A 20,785-nucleotide genomic window follows, 5' to 3' on the forward strand; every position below is an offset into this window, starting at 1 on the left:
GCCTTTGTTGCATTTTAGAAAGAAATATTTGGCTCCTGCCTTTGATGCTGACCTGGTCTTTGACTTGCTTCACTGCAGATGGAACGTCACCGACTAAAGGGCAATGACCGCTGTCTTTGAGGGACCAAAGCAGGGGCAACCAGCTTATGCTGAGATAGACTAGGACCTGTCTGAAAGTGAACATGTAGAAACATCTGCAGCATGCTAATTTAAACCACGTGCCTGAGTTTTAGAAAGTACTATAAGTCCTGGTGTGTACGCTTAGAATCCAAAGCTTTTAAAAGGTGCCTCCATCTTCCTCCAGAAAGGAATTCAAATAATGACTTACTGATGTGTGTCAGCATCAGACCTATCTTCTTGGTACCACTACGGAAGATGATTTGCAGTTCTGTGAGGCTGTCCAGACAAAATCTGTTTCATATGAAGCATATGTGAGCATTACCACATCAACAAAGGGATGAAGTATTCGTGATGGAGACAGACGCATTCTTTTGTTCATTTATTCACCCATTCTTGTATAAGGCAGCAGGTGCCATACTTATTGCCAACAAAAGTTGCATGCGCAAAAGGGGAACTGATCTACCCCCCTCACAGTTTGTCTGCCCAAGCTCATTTTTCCAATATCAGATATCCAGGCTGGGGACAACGCTGGTGCAAAACCAGGAGAGGCAGCAGAGGGAGAAGGGTTATGCTTACCACAGCAGCACGTCCTTTTTTGTTTAAAAATTAGACCTTGCCCCACCTTTTCTCTTGTTTACATATGAATGGGGCAGACCTTCATTCCAAGGAACCCGAACCATAAAAGTCTAAATGAAAAGAAAGAAAGATGTTAATGGACCAAGTAAATTTTATATGAAAATAGTTTTGGAAAACTGCTATAATGACTTATATGGAAACTCAGCCAGGGAGATTCGAGGAAGTCACCCAACAATGACAACATAAGTGGAAATATTATAGTTAGGATACATGTTTGTTTGTTTGATTTTTTTATGTTTTTGGATATGTTTGTTATAAATTTGGAAAACTAATAAAAAAAAATTAGGGGGGAAAAAGGAGCCCAAATGTGGGCAAGCACCTGGAGCCCCTGAATTCTCTCACTGCTCACTGCCTTTATGGTTTTATTTACACATATATACAACCTGAGCATAAGATCTGGGGAGGTGAAGGGGCTCACAGCAGTAACACCCCAACAGATCTTGATTCTCCATGAGTCACAGCTTTGGATCCAGCACAGATCAAACATGTCTCTGGCTTCCAGCTGAACCAAACACAATGACGTTGGCTAGGAAAGGGAGTACGACACAGGAGAACGGAACTTATTTTCTGGGCAGTGGTCAATCCAGTCCTCCCTAGGTTGTCCCCCAAGAACAAACTTCCCCTGTCAGGGCTAGATTAAGCAAAATAAGCACATGCTTGGGGCATCTAGAGAAGGTTGGCACCACAGAAATTTTCCATTTCCTGATTTTTAACACTAATGGTCACAAATTTCTCAGCCGAGCATTCATTCTCTCAGCTGAAGTATATTAAAAATCCCAACACAACAACTATACAACAAGGCAGGTTGGGTGCCTTATCTCTACCAAGTATAGAAGCAGATGTGTTGTGTAAGAATAGCTTTGAGGATCTCATCAATGACTTTGCAATTAGGAAAAGTAGGAGAAAAAAATTCAAATATAAATAAAGTGGAAGTATACAAAAATAAATATTTTCCATGTTACTGTAGGTTTTGTTTCATTTCGAAAAATATAATTTTATTTTACAGTTTATTATTGTTTATATTTTGAATTAGATATTTACGGTGGCACCCAAATATTGTTAAGTGCTTAGGGCCTCTGAAGGTCTTAATCCAGCCCCGTCCCCTGTGTTCCACCAGGTTTACTCTAAATATGTGTGCATAAGGTTGCAGATGAAGGCAGTGGGGTTATTGCCAAATAAATATGGATGTCTGAGAAACAGTTTCTATCCAAATGCAATTTTGGTTTTAAACGCAGGGAGCATATTGTATTTAATTATGGGGTATCAGAGTTTTTAGGAGGCTAACCAGACTGGGATTGCTGGGATAGCAGGCTTGTTGGTTTTTGAATGTCTGATGTAGATTCCCCCCCCCCCCCAATTTCGTTGTTTTGTATGGGACAATGACAATAAAGATTATCATATTGTATGCCTGCAGAACTGTGGCGCATGAGCTTACTGTACATCTTCATATCTGAACAGCCCTCTTAATAAAATGGAGAGGGAGTCAATTTTTTACTCTTCCTTCTTAAAAAATTAATGTCTGACCTACGTGCTTGCGGGATTGTGAACATGAGCTGCCCCTGGAAAGTGGAGCAGTTGCGGCAATGATTTTGCAGCCTCCATCAACCAGGAATGATGCACGGCCGTCTGCTCTGAGTGTAGCAGGCTGGCTACATCCTCGTCTGCTTCCCTCCCCTGTTGCTTAATGGTGGGTCATAGGCCAAGCGCACTTTCTTCCATTCTGGAGACTGCGCTGCCTGCTCTTCGGGCTTTAATAATATATCACTTGCATGAATATTTCATCAAAGCTAATTTTGCAAACATGGCTGGGGCTGTTCTGACTCCATTTGCTAGGGACATGCGGGTCTTGATTTTTCTGGGGCACAGAAAAACTGCTGGGCGTAGAAACAGCAGTCCGTCCTTCCCCTGCCACCTCGGAGCTCTCTCATTTTGAAGGTGTTGCTGGAGGCAGGAAGCTGAATGTAAGATACCATTTGTAGCATAGTAGACACGGGGGTGAGCTCTGAATCAGGCTGTTCCAGGTGCAAATCTCACCTCAGTAGGTGGCCTTCTCAGGACATGGACAACAACCCCTCCATTTGCAACACAGGGATTATAATACAGTGGTACCTCTGGATACGAACGGGATCCGTTCCGGAGCCCCGTTCGCATCCTGAAGCGAACGCAACCCGTGTCTGTGCATGCGCGGGTCGCAATTCGCCACTTCTGCGCATGCACGTGACGTCATTTTGAGCGTCTGCACATGCGTGAGCGGCGAAACCTGGAAATAATGTGTTCCGTTACTTCCAGATTGCCGCAGAGCGCAACCCGAAAACGCTCAACCTGAAGCAACTTCAACCCGAGGTGTGACTGTACTGGCCTGCGCTGCATGCTTTGAAGACTCAAAACATGTTGTATGAGTGGGAGATATTATTTTACTATATAGTTTCAGGATGTGCCAGACTCTGTGCATGAATTGTGATTTTTTGAATGGTGAGTAGCATGTTACGGAAATTACATGGGGGGGCCCACATCTTTAAAGTTGTTAAATGTTATAAATATTATACCTGAATGTATCCTTTCGACTTGACAGCTCAGGGAAGATACCTAGCTTTATAAATCATAGTAAATCAACCCCTTTGCCAATTTCCTCCATTACAACGCCATTTTGCCCTTGGAAAAAGGACCCTTTTCCCTGCCACCTCCCACCATAATCCCTCAAGTGTGAGGACATGTACACACACACACACACACACACACAGGGGTGACAATTGCTGAGCTGATTGTTGGCCAAGGGAAGCCAAATCTCATCACTGGACTTGCCTCGGGGTCCAGACATGCAAAGGAAGTTCCATTGTGCTTTGGGTGGTGGGTACTTAACTAGCTTGGGTGTTGCCCTGACATATTTGCCTATGTTAATCTTGTATAACCTTCCCCTTTCTGACGTTTCAGTGATGTAGCAATGATGCTGTACGAACTGTATTCTGGGATATGGTGGGAAAGTTTTAAAAGGCAACGTCGCCCCATGCTCGAGGTTCACTGGCTGCTGTTTGAACCTGTTGCGCAACAATAAAGGATCTAAGCCTACTGACTGCTGTTTTGCTCCAAATTACTTGGCTGGAATTTCCTTCTTTTACGGACTGCATGGACCCGCGGGGGACTTGTATCCTGATGAGATGAGCTGTTTAGTAGTCTCTCAACCCAGAATTTTCCTTATCAAGCACAAAGCCTTTATGTTGGTAGAGTAGAAACACCAACATCTCCTCATGCAAACACATCACATATGTGACAGCCCATCCCTAGTATGCCTCCATGGTATACTTGGGTATGTATAATGTATATACATTTGCATTCATTGTGAATCTGTTATGGACAGCTGTGTGCTGAAGGCATGAGATCTGGATTATAGGAGCAGTCTTATTGTTTGCTTTTATTATTATCCCTAAACCATCAACTGGGTGAAGAAAGATAAGGCTTTGGGGTGGGTTTTTGTAAAGTCTAGGGTTTTTTATTTGTATTGTTTTGAAACCTACCTTTGGTTGTTGTTTTTTTGTATTGTTTTAAACCCATTTGACACCCACTCAAATAGACCTCAGACTTATGTGAAAGGCGATTCACACATTAATAATCATGCACCACAGGGCAACCGGTAGGTAAGCTCACAATCAAGATGTGAGAGCTCTACCACTCCCTGACTTCACTAGATAATAATAATGATAATAATGCTTTTTTTCAGAAAGGTGAACTCAAATAAGCTTACAAAAACAAACATTAAAAACAGAATAAAAACAACCAAAAATGGTCACCAATAGTATATAAAAAAGAGCAGATCCAACTCAAGCCTAGCCCACTAAAAGATAGCAGAAAATTAGGATGCAAAGGCCTGGATGTATAAAAATGTTCTTGCCTAGTGCCTAGGGTGGTGCATTATTCAAACAGGGAGCCACCAATGAGAAGGCTCCTTTCATGGAAGAGGCCTGCCTTGTCCGCCTGTTTCTCTGTCTGTCTTGTATCTATCAGATGCAAGAACCTTTTGGGCCCTCTGTACTCACTTGCATTAGCTTGTATTTATTTAATCTGATTTTAAACTATTAATAGAAGAGTACTGCAATACTAGGTCAATGTGTGGAGCAGACAGAGTCAACAGAGTAACGTCTTATCCTTTCTTCTGTGTCTTTTCCAAGAGCCAAATTTGTGGAGTAATTGTTCAAAGAGTAAGGGTAGGTTCACTTTTGTGGATTCTGCTTTGTCTCCCTGGGTAGGTAATGTATATAGCAAAGTGGCTATTTGAACACACCTCCAGGATTCCAGTCCCTGGTTTATCACACTGCCACAATACATGGGTTTTGTTTTTTTTAAAATAATTTTATTAATCACATGTAATAAACATAATTTTAAATACAATGGACATCAACAGTATCAGCTAGTCTGTCATCTCTTGGAAAAAGGTATACACAATACAAGTTTTTAAAGTCACCCAAGACTGAAAAATTGGATCCTGCACACTAGTTGTTTGTTTGTTTGTTTGTTTGTTTGTTTCACAAAATTTATACACCACTTGATTGTAAAACAAACAAACCCTCAAAGTAGTTTACAAAAAATAAAACAGTCAAATCAAGAAAGATTTACAACTCTACTTTAAAGTGTACAAAAGTTAAAATACAAAAATACTAAAACAGATCCTCAACATCTGGGTAAGCTTGTCTAAACAATAATGTTTTTAGCAGGTGTTGTTAGAAGGTAGGGAAGGTTCAGAGTACAGAAAAGGTATTTGATCTCAATAGGCCAGAGAGTAGATGCTGCCACACTAAATGACTGAGCTCTTACAAATGTGGAATGAGTATTATGTGGCACTCGTAGTAATGCCAATTCCACCAAGTGGGCACATGGTGGTATGAATTGGCACGAAGAATCCCTGACCTGTCCAAAGGAGCTTCTCCCCCTTTTCCCCACAGGGCTTTGGCTGAAGTGCCACTCAGGACAGGGGTGGTTTACAAGAAGGGACGCCTGGCAAATTCTCCTCTGGCTTGCCCTGTGTGTTCGAAAGCATGCCAGTGCAAGTAGATAAATAGGTACCACTTCAACAGGAAGGTAAACAACGTTTCCGTGCACTCTAGTTTCCGTCACAATGTCCTGTTGCGCCAGAAGCAGTTTAGTCATGCTGGCCACATGACCCAGAAAGCTGTCTGTGGACAAATGCTGGCTCCCTCGGTCTGAAAGCGAGATGAGCGCCACACCCCATAGTCACTTCTGACTGGACTTAACCAGGGGTCCTTTACCTTACCTTACCTAACAGCTCCATCACTCTCAGGTTAGGCATAAGACCTCACTTCTCCACAGTGCACACCACACAATGATACCTGTGAAATGTGTGGGTTTACTGCCCATTTCATTTGATCTTATAGCACACCTTACTTTAAAGGATTCAGGGCAGATAGTAACCATGATGCACAGGGTTTAGGACCCAAGACAAATGGTGCACAAGAGAACAGGAAGGCAATTCATGCCACACACACCCACACACAGTCACTGTACATTTTTTATTCCTATTTCCACCTGTTTTCTGGCCAGGATCCAAATAACTACTTGACTAGTTCTACAGACTTAGTATCATAACGGCTGTCAACTTTTAAGCCGTGTTTTTAGGCCCTGCATGGCAGCAGTTTGTTCTGCAGCAATCAGCAAGAGAGAATGCTTAGCTCCATGCCATGTAAAAGCTTCCCCAGGTATTGATTTCTGCATTTCAAACTTTTGCTGCAAGGGACATTGGCAGGCCAGGCTGCTCCCACCCACCCACCCTCCCACCCCCTCCCTCTAGGCAGTTGGCAACCCTAGCGAGAGACCCCACTGAAGATGCCTGAGCCCCTAGGAGCTTCTGAAGTCATCCTTTGGACCACAGCCATGGTCTTCATCACAATTCCGCCTTGCCCTAGTTCACTTCTTATTGATTAGCCCTTAAAGCCAACCCTTCCATCCTCTGAGGTTTCGTTTTTACAATCAAGTGCTATATAAATTTTACGAAATAAATAAATACGTTGTCTCCAACCCCATCCTTTGCCAAACCATGAAAACATCAAGCGGAGATTGCAGCCTTGGAGGGATTTGTGGGATGAATGAAATAATACTGTTATAAGTTTGAGGTGCCAGAGTTTGTGACGGCAAGGCACCCATAATTTCTAGATTTAGTAAGTGTTAGAATTTAATCAAGGTTTGGGAACTTAAAACTGCAAACACCGACCTCCCAGATCCAGCAGGGATTCAAAATGGAAATAACACATGCCAGCTTCCTCATGAGGTAACCGCCTGATAATGGCTGAGCCATCAGGACATTCAGTGCTGGACAGCAAGGGGGGGGGAAGCCCCTCCTCCAGCTATGTGTTAGTGGGCAGAGACAAAAAGGGATTCGGATTTCAGTTTGGATGATGTTGGTTGGAGGGGAATTGTTTCACTGGGCTAACAAGGAACAAGAAAGGGGTCGAAGCACCATGTTGGCTGACTGAGACAGGCTGTAACAAAGAGACAGAGAGCATGGTTGATTTTTCTGCTCTGAGTCTCCACCCTGCTGTGCCTATGGGAGAAGAGACCCTCTTGGAGTGTAGCGTGTTGAGCCCCTGCATCCGGACTCAGGTTTTATACATGTGTGTAAATAAACCATATATCATAAAAACACTACAGTCTCAGCTGCGCCTCGCTGTCCCTGGATAAAGTGCTCCTGGAATGCCTGGAATCTTGCACCACTTGTGGAATTTGGGGTGGCGTGTAACAATACTTTTTCTCTCAGCCACCATCACCAAATACTCACACCCCTTTTAGGGCTGCTTAACAGATAAGGAAAGAGTGTTGGCAGTTTGGCGCTTCTCCCACCCGCTCCCAACCCCCACTCCCCCTGGGACTAGGAACCAGAGACTGATCAATAATACAGCAAAGCTCTTAGCATATGTCAAAGATACTGTGATGGGGGACAGGACATGGATGAGCCTTGTGAAAAAAGCCAATTTTTTTTTTATTAAATGTCATTCTCCCCAGACACATTAGCTCATCAGACTAAATTATCCCATTTCTCCTCCCCTCCCCTTGTGCGCTATGACCCATAACATAATAACATGTTTCTTTGGGATGAGAGAGGGAGAGGCTAGAGAGAAAGAGAAGCAAAGTGTTGGGAGATCTATATGTGAAAGGGTCAATGATTGATCTTGTCGGTAATCCCAATGCCATTAGTGCCCAGAGAAACTCTTGCTTTACAAAGGACTAGTTTTTACTGAGGTGGTAAATATGTCTGAGCTGCGCCACTTCAGAGCGTAAGTGGGGACTTGCATAATGGAACACTCCTCATCCCCTGCAGATAGAAAACTAGCAAGTCAGGGATAGACTCCATCTCATTGACATCCTAGTTTTCTATGTAGAGGAAGGGGGAAAGTTGTATGGAGGAGCATAACTCACCACCACCTATAGACTAACACAGCATAGCCTTGACCACCACAGTGAACCTTCCTGGAAGTAAGTCCTACTGAACGGAACGGGGGTTAATTCTGAGTAGTGTATGGTGTGGGCTCTGTGGCTGCTAATAACACCTGTACCAACTCAGTGACATAAGCAACAAAGTAGTTGCTTCATGTGCCAAGGAATCTGCACGATTGCTGATCTCCAAGGAAACAGGGACTTTGTCAAGGAGATATAGATATGGAGTGCACCAAAGTTTAATTTGGGGTTCAGGAACACATAGCTCTTAGTTAATTTTTAAAGTTCTTTGATGGTGTTGCATTTGAACTTTCATGCAAATAAGGAACTAGGAGCCAACTTCAGTGTCCCCCTGATGTTGAGGGCTAACTTCGGAAGCAAGGAGCCTTGTCTGTCCAGAGACCATGGGAAACCAATGCCAGGTGGGAAGAGACTCTGCAAGGCTGCATCATGGACTCATGTGCATTAAGGCAGCTTCGTATGCTCCTATGGCAGCAGTGGCCCACAAGACACCATCTGGGAAGTTTTGCAAAGGATGAGCTCCTCCACAGCTCCCACCAATTTTAATGCAACTTGTATAAAGAGAATTTACCAATGCATTGTGTCCCACGTGGGATAATGTGAGCCACTTCAGATTTTTTGCTTGTGCCAGCCCTGTGTAAATTTAAAATATATTATAAGACCAACATATTTCTGTGTAACCTATTAAAGCACATTTGTCAGACTACTACACTATCAACTGCCATTGGATGATGATGAGCTGGATTTGATTGGCAACTGGAATGTTTTATCTGTGTGGCTTATGGGTGCTAGAATTTGATATTACTCCCGCAACCTCTATACTGTATAATATTCAGTAACGGTAGACCAGACGGGCCAACTTGAATAAGGTATTGGGGGGGGGCAGGTAAGGAAGCGGGTGCTGCTGTGGGCTAAACCACTGAGCCTCTTGGGCTTGCTGATCGGAAGATTGGTGGTTCAAATCCCTGCAATGGAGTGAGCTCCCATTGCGCTGTTCCAGCTTCTGCCAATCTAGCAGTTCTAAAGCCTACCAATGCGAGTAGATAAATAGGTACCACTGCGGTGGGAAGGTAAATGGCGTTTCCGTACACTCGGGTTTCTGTCAGGGTGTTCTGTTGCGCCAGAAGTGATTTAGTCATGCTAGCCACATGACCTGGAAAGCTGTCTGCGGACAAACACCGGCTCCCTCGACCTTAAAGCGAGATGAGCACTGCACCCCATTAACTGGACTGAACCATCCAGGGGTCCTTTTCCTTTTTTATCTTTTTGTCCCACATAATCAATCGCATGATGCAGCACGCACATGGGAATGGACATCAAATCTGCGGAGGTCCGGCCCCCTCAAATATGTTACTGTGGGGATCGAAGCACCCACGGCCCCTAGGATTTGGCTCTTATGGGGCCGACCAATACATTTTGGCGCCTGAGGCAAGACGCGCCACTGACGCGTGGACTGCAGGTAGCGGGTGGGGTGGCTCCTTCTTCAGGGCTGCCTGGCAGGTGAGATGGCAAGAGTCTAGTTCTCAGTGAGGGTCTTTTTCCCGAGGGCGGGGGAGTGCGTCAAAGCCCGGCGCGCTGCAGCTGCGCCCCCCACCCTCAGCACTGGAGCAGGCGCGGCGCGGCGCCGTGTGATCGCCAAGGCGGCCGAGGGGAAAGGGTTAAGGAGGCCGGACTTGGCCGGCGAGTGGGCGCCGCATCTCTCGCTGCCCCCGCCAGGTCGGGCTTGGTGGCAGCCGGAGCGCACGTCGGCCCCGCCCGCCCGACCGCGGCGCACAGGAGCGGGAGCCGGGGAGGGGCGGCCGCCGCCCTCGCCGCCTCCTTGTGCCGCTGCTCCAGCTCCGGCAGCCTCGGGCGCGCATGCTGCCGGCGAGCCCCAGGGGCGCGGCGTTGGTGCCCCGGCGCAGAGAGAGGATCCGCCCGGCGCGTCCCGGGCCAAGCGTCCAGGCGAGGCGCCCGCCAGGCCCGCCGCGAGGCCGGGGCTGTGCCGCAGTCGGGGGGCGGGCGGGCGAGGCGCCCCCTCCGCGCAGCCCACCTGGCCAGCCCCGCCCTGAGCGCCGGCCCAGCGCAGCGCAGCCGCGGCCTGGAAGGCGGCACGGGAGGCGCGCTCGGCTCGGCTCGGCTGGCACTAGGCGCGCGGCGCCCATGGGGCGAGCTCTTCGGGCCGGCCAGCGATGGACGACTCCGGGATCATACGCCGGAGGCGGCTCCAGGTAAACCAGGGCGCGCGGCGGGTCCCTTCTCCCTCCTCTCCGAAGCGAAGCCCGCGCCGCCCTGGCCAAGCCTGCCGCGGTGCCGGGGATGCGGCGCGCAATTCGCGCGCCCTCTCCGCCGACGCAGGGAGGCAGGCCGGCCGGCCGGCCGATGGGCGGCAGAGGCAGGGCGGCAGCTCTCTCCTCCGCCATCCCGGGGGAGACTCCGGGCAGAAGCCCAGCCCGGGCTTGTTCCTTCCTGCAGGGCGCAGGTGTGCTCGGTGCCAACCAAGCGGCGCTTTCCTTTGGTGCCAGGGGGGCGCCGCCGGAGGTGGCCGCGCTCCCCGCACGCCAGACCCGAGCAAATCTTCTGGTGTCGCAGGGGGAGGAGTGGGAAGGGGGACGGAATGGCCGAAGACCAGCGGGGAAGCCGAGGGCCGCCTGCCTCGGGTGGGCTGCGGGGTCACGAGAGTCCCTGGGCAGCGCCAGGGAAAGATCAGCGGCGCCTGCGAATCATTCTTTGGCTTTGCTGAAAATGAGATCTGGGAGAAGGTTCCTTTTTCCGCCTCCTTTTCCCCTGCTCCATCCCTTGGGGCAAAGCCAGACTGAAGAGACCGAGGCTATACCTCAGTCGTAGGAATATAAGAATTTCCCAGTGGGGTCAGGCTAGAGTCCGTTTATGTAGTGTTTGGCAGCATGCAAAAATGACAAGCAGCAGTCCCTGCCCCGAGGAAGTTCCACTCTAAATACCACTCCCTAGCAAGGGAGAAATAGGGGTAGAATTATTACATTTATTTACTTAAATAACTTGTTTAGATTTCTGCCCTATGCTTTAAGTACATGAACAGGGCAGCTTTACAAACCTTATTATTTTATAAACCTTAATATGTAGAGTAAACTACAGCTTGAGCATGACAGCACCCAAATGGAATAGAGCAATGGACAAACACTAAAAAGGTTGAGGGGGCGGGGGATCAAAAAAGTGTCGAGGAAGACTTGGAGTGGGTGCTGGGTGAGCCTTTGATTGTGAAAACATTCCAAAGCCAAGGTGTTTTACATTGCTACATTTCATTCCCACTTTCCCACTTTGGTTGTCAGGAAATGTTGAACAGCAAAAGACTGCAATGGAAACATCCAGTTGCTGAAGATTTTTAGGGAAAGCCCCTGGAGGCCAACCCATCACACCTTTGACATTAGTGATTTTGCTTGGCTACTCCAGAAGTTCCAAATGCTATGTGAAGCATTGTGTGCTGATAACACACATTGTGTCCACAGAACAATTAGGACTGTGACATGAATGAGATTCAACAACTGGAGTAGTATGGATATGATGAGAGACACAGAATGGGGCACCCACCCAGAGTCCCATGGACTCTGGGCCTAAGCAGGTTCTGCCTGGCTGGTATCTGTTTGTGAGCGCCCCTGGAAATTGAATCAATAGACAGTTCTCTTGACTCCTTGCAAGCAGTATGAGCTGTGGAGGTAACAAACAAACTCTCCACATGTCCAGACACTTCTAGTTATATGTTTTAAAAATAATTCACTCTAACAGTTGTTTAGCCTTGTCCCTCTTATTTCACAGAGCTTGAAATGTGTTTATGGTATATAAACAAATTGTTTGGAATTATGGAGGCATGAGAATGTATGCATATGTTAGGTTCCCAGAGAGTAGCGCAGTCCATTCATCTGCATACTGTCCCGGGCAGCAAGGAAGGATACAAGAGAGAGAAAGCTACGGGGATCCTCAGCTCATGTGGAAGGGAAAAGCGAAACAGCAGAAGTCCCCGTGGCTGGACCATGTGCTTAGTGAAGGCGAGGCATTCTAAAAATGGAAACAAAACTTTTTCAAAGCCCATCATTTCTTGTAAGCAATCTGTTCCTAAGAACCAAATTTACCATTTCCCGAGCTGTATTTGCAGCGGGTCCCTGGAAGGATGCAGAAAGTGTAGTGCAGACTTTTCCAACTTTGTGCTCTCCAGGTGTTTTGAACCACAGCATGTTGGCTGAAGGCTGATGGGAGTTGTAATCCAAAACATCTGGAAGGGCACCAGGCTGGCAAAGGCTGCTGTACTAGTTAGAGTGTTGGGACTGGGGTGACCCAGGCAAATTCAGATGTTTTCTTAGCTGGGTAACCTTGGGCCAGCCATCATTGGTGTAATCCAACTCACAGGATTCTTTTGAGGATAAAATGGATCTTTGGTTCCTTGGAGGAAAGTGAGGATATAAACGTGATAAATGAGAAAATCTGTTTCTCTTTATTTCACATTGGTAGACATTGGAAGCTAAGAGACATATGAAATAGCAAAAAGTTGACTGGATATGAACAGCTAGTTCCATAGTTCTATTTGTGATTGTATTTTGTTTTGAACTGCTTTTATTCTGTATTTTATTTTATTTTGCTGTAATCCATTCTGGGGGTTTCCGGTGAAGGGTGGATAATCTAATAGTGATGATGATGATGATGACGACGACAATTAATAATAATTTCAATTAATAATGCAGTGATCTATAACCTCCCCTACCTCATTTTGCAGTCTCCTTGATGGAGAAGAGAAAGTCACCACCACTCATATAATCTTGGAGTAGGGTTTCATTAATTTATGTAGGCCCATCTGCGGTGTCTTTATGCAATGCCCAGGCTGTCCTGAAGCATATGAAGTGAGAAGTGATGAAAGTGCTTCTGACCATGTGAAGAGAGAATTTCATCCAACATAAAGCTACAGATTCCCAGGACTAAGCCATAGGGTTCCCGGGTCTGAAAGTGTTTCCAGATAGTCTCAGTCCTGGAATTTGCACTGTTAGAAACTAAGTGCCATCTTTCAGTGGTGTCCACTAGACATCTTTTGCTATATCTCTTCAGACATCATGCCTAACCATGTTCTGCACTAATCAGAGTTCAAAATCCAGACTATGGTTTGTGCTTCTGCACATGTAAGCCAACTATTGTTCATTTGTCCAGGCGATAGGTTTAAGCATTTCCTCCTTCTTTTACCAATGGTCCTTACAATACTTTGGACTTGTATGTATACTGCCTTTCATATGCTACACAGCAGGGAAATACAATGATTCATCAAACAGGTTACAACACTAAACAGTTAAAATCTTCAAAAGTAAATCACAGCAGTTATCCAGGGCAAATCAACACAAAACCACCTCTGGAACTAGACACCAGCAAAGATCCTAGGGTCACAAATGCATCTTCAGAAGGCGCCCAAACACCATCAGTGTTGGTGTCCAGCTGGACATGCCACCAAGAGAAGGCTCTATTCCTGATCACCCCCAAATGCACTTCTTCACAATGTTCTACAACCAAGAGGCCTCAGCTGATCAGACAGGGCAATATGGGAGGAGGCAATCTGGTCCCAAGCTGTTTGGGGCTTTGTAAGCCAGAACCAAAGGGACGTGGGTGGCGCTGTGGTCTAAACCACTGAGCCTAGGGCTTGCCAATCGGAAGGTCGGCGGTTCGAATCCACGCGACGGGGTGAGCTTGGTCCCAGCTCTTGCTAACCTAGCAGCTTTTTTCCATGCGCTGCTCTGGTTTCACCAGAAGCGGCTTAGTCATGCTGGCCACATGATCCGGAAAAACTGTCTGCGGACAAACTTCGGCTCTCTCGGCCAGTAAAGCGAGATGAGCGCCACAACCCCAGAGTCATTTGCAACTGGACTTAACTGTCAGGGGTCCTTTACCTTTACCTTTTTAAGCCAGAACCAGGCAGTTAAACCTAGCCTGATAGCTAATGATCAGCCAATTCAGCTCCTTTAGGAGTGGGGTAATAATATCTGTACAATAATGTAATCCATTGAGTAGCCGAGGCACCACATTTGTCGCTACTGCAGGTTCCAGATCAGCCCCAAAGGCAGCCCCACAATAGAGCACATTGCAGCAGTCCAGCTTTGAGGTAGTCAGTGCATGAGTCACAGGCATAAGGCTATTCCTGTCCAGAAATGACAGAAGCTGGTAAAAGGCACTCCTGTACCATTTGATCAAGTGTGGATGAAGTGTATTGACTGACGTGGGTTTTTTTGCCTACTGTTTTCACGATGCTACAAAGAAAATATCACCCCTACGCCTTAATTATACTGTGGCTTCGATATTATTTGTGGAGCTGCAGATATAAATAGTATGCCTTACATTCTTCTAAATGTAACTTGAATTTAGCAACAGTCTTCATGACTCGCAACCATTTTCATGTAGTAATTATAAAGCTAGTAATCCTTTATCATAATATTTTAATGTGATATGTCGGTGCTGGAGCGTTTTAGACACTTTGCATACAGTAACTCTTACACTAACGAGGTTGAGGTAGGCACAATATTATTAGCTTTAAACAGCCCTCTCCTAAACAAACAAACAATATTAGTGTGACTTGCTGAAGGCCATCTAGTGTGTTGATAGCACAGGTGAGATTTGAATTGAGGACTTCTTATTGATAGCTAGGTTTGCTGCATTAAGTCTCTTGGAGCGGCAGACCAGGCCAGATAGGGTGCCCATGACCCAAATACAATACTCAAGTTGTGGGGGTCAGCACATGCAAAGCTGATGCATGCAAAACATTTCTAACTTGCTGATCTTCCAAGGCTCTTCCTACTTTCCCATCACAATAGCCCTAATAGAGTTAGGAGAGGGAGTGGTCTTCCCAAGATTACCCAATAAGGTCCATGGCTGAGTGGGGCTGTGAACCCAGCTCTCCCCAGTCCTAGTTTGAGAGTAACAGCTACAGCACCCTAGCATTGCATTGACTGGCTCACCTTCAAGGATGGCAATTTGACACAGGTAAGTGTAGGCTGGGATTTGGATATCTTGCAAGTGCAGCGTGTATCTCATCCTCTCTGCTGTAGTAACTATTGTTTTGCTTTCTGACCATTCGCAGGAAGTCCCCAAATGGTGGGACACACACACACACACACAGTGGGCGGGGCAGATTTTAGTAATATTTTGGAATATGGTACCCTATGTGATGCCAAAAATTGGCACCCCCCCCAATGGATCTTCTCCATTTTGGATCTTCTCATTTTTGGATGCCCTCACCTCAGCACCCTGTGCAGTAGAACTGCCTGCACCACCCTAAATCTGGTGTTGTGGTGGGAGGAAATTTGGGAGCATAGCTGGCTGGGGGTTGCAGCAGCGTGGGAGAAAGCCCCCCTGACTGACTCCTATGGGACTGTTGCCAACAGCTGACATGCTTCCAGGAAGACACTCTACAAGGATGTAGAAGGAGAATGCGTAGGAGAGTCGGACCAGTTACAAAAGGCCAATGCTTCTCCATGCTTTGTTGGCCACTGTGGGGAATTGGATGAGAGAGGCCTGTGGTGATTGTTATTATTCTTTTATTTAGTGTTAGGGTAATTTATGTAGTGTTAGGTAGTACCTCTGGTGGGGAACGCATTGTGCTCCCTGGGTAATTTGTCCACCTTTGGTCCCCATCCTGCACTCAGCCCTTACCTGTGGCTCCTAGGAGCTGTCAGCATGTGACAGTGGCCATACCCTGGGAAAGGGCTTCAACTGGCCGGCTAAGCCAGGTGAAGGTTGCCAAAGGGCCTCAAACCCTTGATGAGTTAGGGACTTTCCCGGCGTGAGAAGACAGGCTCAGGCAGACTAAACAGATGAGGCCAATACAGTGGTACCTCGGGTTACAGACGCTTCAGGTTACAGACTCCGCTAACCCAGAAATAGTACCTCGTGTTAAGAACTTTGCTTCAGGATGAGGCCCCATTAGCTAAAGTGGTGCTTCAGGTTAAGAACAGTTTCAGGTTAAGAACGGACCTCCAGAACGAATTAAGTTCATATCCCGGGGTACTACTGTAGTTGGTTCAACGAACCATATACAGTGGTACCTTGGGTTACATATGCTTCAGGTTACATACGCTTCAGGTTACACACTCCGCTAACCCAGAAATAGTGCTTCAGGTTAAGAACTTTGCTTCAGGATGAGAACAGAAATTGTGCTCCGGCAGCGTGGCGGCAGCAGGAGGCCCCATTAGCTAAAGTGGTGCTTCAGGTTGAGAACAGTTTCAGGTTAAGAACGGACCTCCGGAACGAATTAAGTACTTAACCTGAGGTACCACTGTAGTGCAGGTTCTTGGCACCCAGGGTGCACGTGTGTATGTGCCTGGGAGATGGGGCACAGAGGGTGCCCGTGCCAGCCCAAGCCCTCACTTCTAACCGAGCTGTGGCAGTCCGAGCTGGTGGCGGGGGAGGGGAGGGAGAAAGAGGCTTGAAGGCACCCCATGACGAGGGCAGACCTGAGGGCTGTGGCATCAAAGTGGCGTATTGTGGGGGTGCTAGGGGGGCCATTGCCCTGGGTGCACAATTTGGTGTGTGTGCAAAGCAAGCACACCATGCAGAAATCCCTGTCACGCGCCATTCATACCCTGCCCCTACCCGGCGTGCGAGTGCCCACCCGGCAGCCTGTGGCATCCCCCTTTGCAAAGGAGGAGGAGGAGGTTGCAAGAGCCTCTTGCTTCTTCTTGGTGGGTGGTGGCAGTGCTCTCCCACCCAGTTCCTGGCGGCCTGCCCAGGGGTGTGGTGTGCGGGCATCCCTTCACTGGCCATGAGGGGAAGGATGTGCCACAGCTTCCCCAGCCCTGAAGGCCCATGAGGGGGGAGTGTTGTGGGAGTGCCTGATTGCACCCCCTTGCGCCCTTTCCAAAATCTGCACCCAAGGTCATGGGCCCCCTGGGCCTCCCCACATTATGCCTGTGGGTGCAATGATCAAGAAGGCAGTTTCTGCACCTGCTGTGGAGGGAAGTGAGAGGCAGATGGGGCTCGTCAGCCTATGCAGGTAGCCCATCTAGGAGAAGGAAAACTCTGATTCTAAATCATGGTTAGGCAAACTAAGGCCCAGGGACCGGATCCGGCCCAATCACCATCTAAATTTGGCCCACGGATGGTCCGGGAATCAGCATGTTTTTACATGAGTAGACTGTGCCCTTTTATTTAAAATGCATCTCTGGGTTATTTGTGGGGCATAGGAATTCGTTCATAATTCCCCCCCCCCCCAAAAAATATAGTCCAGCCCCCCACAAGATCTGAGGGATAGTGGACCAGCCCCCTGCTGAAAAAGTTTGCTGACCCCTGTTCTAAACCTTAGCTGCCTTCAGAAGAAAAAAAGACTTAGGAGTAAATTTTATATAAATCCGGAGTGGAGTCCCTAAGATGGTTGGATAGCCTCTTGTATGTCTCCTCCTGGCAACAGCTGCAGCCAAGCTGTTGCTGAACATATTGCTCTGCTTTCCTTTGGACCACATCAGTGAGGCTGAGAGGGGCATCTTGTCTTCTGGGAACCCTCCATACATACTGCCTAGACTTGTGCCCGGGAAGGTCACATTGGCTTCCTAACACAGTGGTTTGACTTCACCCCTGGAGGCGCACTCCATTGTCTTGAGACAGAAGGAAGCCAACAATGCTTTATACCACAAGGGTCTCAAGGCAACTTCTATTAATACAGCAAAAATAATACAGAACGCATACAGTAAAAATTCAAATAGAGTAAAGGCAGTCATACATGCAGTGTAAACCACTGAGCCTCTTGGGCTTGCCGATTGGAAGGTCGGCGGTTCGAATCCCCACGATGGGGTGAGCTCCCGTTGCTCGGTCCCAGCTCCTGCCAACCTAGCAGTTTGAAAGCATGTCAAAGTGCAAGTGGATAAATAGGTACCGCTCTGGCGGGAAGATAAACGGCGTTTCTGTGCACTGCTCTGGTTTTGCCAGAAGCAGCTTAGTCATGCTGGCCACATGACCCAGAAAACTGTCTGCGGACAAATGTTGGCTCCCTCGGCCAGTAAAGCGAGATGAGTGCCGCAACCCCAGAGTCGTCCGCGACTGGACTTAATTGTCAGGGGTCCTTTACCTTTACCATTAAAGGCAGTCATACTAAATAGCTAAAAGCTAAAACAGCTGTACAACACAACACTCATCATTAAAACAACAAACCCAAGAAAGCCCACCCCTCCAGAAAAGGAAAATCTCCACAGCCAAATGCATTGAAGTAAATATGAGTCCCAGCCTGGCACCAAAAATATGACAGTGTTTGTGCCAGGCAGGCCCTTCTGGAGAAAGCATTTCATAATTGGGCCACTGTCGAAAAAGATCTTTCTCCTGCAGCTGCCCACCTCTGGTTTGAAACAGTAGGTATGGTCTGTCTTCATTATGATGGGGAGGGGGGGGGTTAATGAAATATACATGCCCCAATCCTGACTCCATCCAATTTTAGCCATATCATGTTGCCACAACTCTGTAGCTAAGAAGAGCTTTGAGCTCCACTGAACGGCATCCCCAGTTCTTCAGACCCTGCACTTGCTGTTCCACCATACACATTTCAAGTGTGCCTGCCTTTTCTTTCACTGATCTTCTGCATGTTCACAGTTCTGAGGGTAGTTTAGGACTGGCAGAGGGAGCACGGAAATGGAGCAGTGGTATCCCTGTGTTCAGAGAGCCTCCCTTGTGTGCTATAGGTGGGGTGAGATTAGGGTGCCTGCAGAGAGAAGCTACTAATGCTCATGTGTAATTGGGTTCCGGAGAGCATCGCCATGTGAAAGCAGTGAGAGGTGCAGCTTTTACCACAAGAGTGATGGTGCTGCTCTGATGTCCCTCAGCATGGCTCTGGCAGTGAGCATGCCTTCTCTCGAAGACCATTCGGTACATAAACACCCCTCTTCCTGCCTAGCAGGGAGCACTTACTCCATATCTGAGTCACTGCTGACTTTTTCTCTTAGGTAGTCACTGTTTTTATGAACTGGCTGGATCCAGAGGGTTGATGGGAGGCACCAGCTGGGGAAACCCCAGGGGACTGGTGGTTGGATGACGATGAGTGACCAGAGGGAGAAGAGGGGGCAGAGGACGAGGTGTCAGAAACTGAAAGGGCAACAAGGATCAGTGAGCAGGAAGAGGCTGTGGCAGAGAGCAGCCCAGAACCAGAGGCTGTAGAGGAGAGGGGCTAAGAGGAAGAGATGAGGCAGGCTGCTGAAGAAGTCTGGGGGGCTTCCCCTCCCCCCTGGTCTCCCAGAACCAGAAGAGGTGTGAAGAGGGTGGAGCAAAGACAGGTAATACAACAGAGTCTCAGATTGCATGGGAAGGAGGAAGCTTAGGCAACTATGAGAAGGCAAGGACCTTTAGTCCTCACATAGGGGCAAGTTTTACCTGGAAGAGTTGCTGTTCTCTGCAGGCCTGGCCTTCTGGGCTGTCTAGTTTCTTTGAATAAAAAGTTAACTTCACTGAAGCTGTGTGAGTACTACTAACCTGCTCCTGGCACCCACTCCTGACGACTGCCTTTGTTTTCAGTGCTTCCTCCTTCTCCCTCTGCTTTCCACCCCACTGCCCTTCCTCATGATGCTGTGGTAGTCAGATAATGTTCTGATCATGATGGGGTGGTAGGGTTTTCTCTTTCATTGCTCCTTAGCAGATGGGTGACCCAACAGCTTAAAACAACATGTGTTGTACTGCTGAGAGGGACTTCCTTAGAAAGCGCCCCTTGCTGTGTGCGTTTGGGGTCCTCGTGTGCTGTGCTTGGGGGGCCCTCCTGCTCACTCAACTCCTTATGCATTCTTCTAAATGTAACGGGAATGTAAATGGGAAAAGGGTTTCCTTTAAGAGAGAATAAGAATGACTTGCCTTCAAAGAAGGCTTCTCCCTATATTTCTGCATGAGTCACTGTTCTGGACACACCTCCTGGCTGGAGTGGGGCAAGCCCAACATAGTGACTCCTTCGGAGAGGTAGGGGGCAGCCTCTGTGAGCTAGTTCTGCTGCACCGAATGGGGAAGGCAGCAAGCACAGTGGTTGGACATATGTCTTGGATGCAGAAAGGCCCAGGTTTTAGTCCCTGGCACCTTCACTTAAAATGATCAGATAGATGTACAGTGGTACCTCTGGTTGTGAACGAGATCTGTTCCAGAGGCCCGTTCGCAACATGAAAGGAACCCGACCCGCAGTGGCGCGTCTGCGCATGCTCGGGTTGCGATTCGCCACTTCTACGCATATGTGTGATGTCATTTTGCGCGTCTGCGCATGCAGCGAAACCCAGAAGTAACCCTTTCTGGTACTTCCAGGTTGCCATGGGATGTAACCTGAAAGAACGTAACATGAAGTGGACGTAACATGAGGTATGACACTAATGGGAAGGATGTCGGCTGCTGCTCGCCAGAGTGGGAATAACACTTGGCTAGATGGACCAATAGTCTGACCTGGTGTAAGGGGATTTCCTGTGTGACGAGTCCAGCCTCTTCCAACCTGGTGCCCTCCAGCTGTTCTGGACTGCAGCTCCCTTCAGTATAACAGCTGGAGGGCAGCAGGTAGAGAAAGGCTGGCCTATAAAGGTCTACATTGGGATCTGCTGCCCCTGTAGACCTGCCACCTGAGGCAGCTGCCTCAGCATGCTTTCTGAGT

The 20,785-nt window shown here is 47.8% G+C and overlaps 1 protein-coding gene across 2 annotated transcripts in view; it reads left to right on the forward strand.

The window, feature by feature from the left end:
* Nucleotides 1-10,308: 10,308 nt before the first annotated feature.
* Nucleotides 10,309-20,785, forward strand: part of MAST1 (microtubule associated serine/threonine kinase 1) — a 96,839-nt gene continuing 86,362 nt past the window's right edge. For both annotated transcript variants that reach the window (XM_080988044.1, XM_080988046.1), the window contains exon 1: nt 10,309-10,424. In XM_080988044.1, the coding sequence (XP_080844170.1) occupies nt 10,386-10,424 (39 nt within the window). In that variant the 5' untranslated portion in view covers nt 10,309-10,385. The remainder of the gene's footprint in view (nt 10,425-20,785) is intronic.

This window comes from Podarcis pityusensis, assembly GCF_964106645.2.
Source record: "Podarcis pityusensis genome assembly, chromosome: 17".
NCBI lineage: Eukaryota > Metazoa > Chordata > Lepidosauria > Squamata > Lacertidae > Podarcis > Podarcis pityusensis.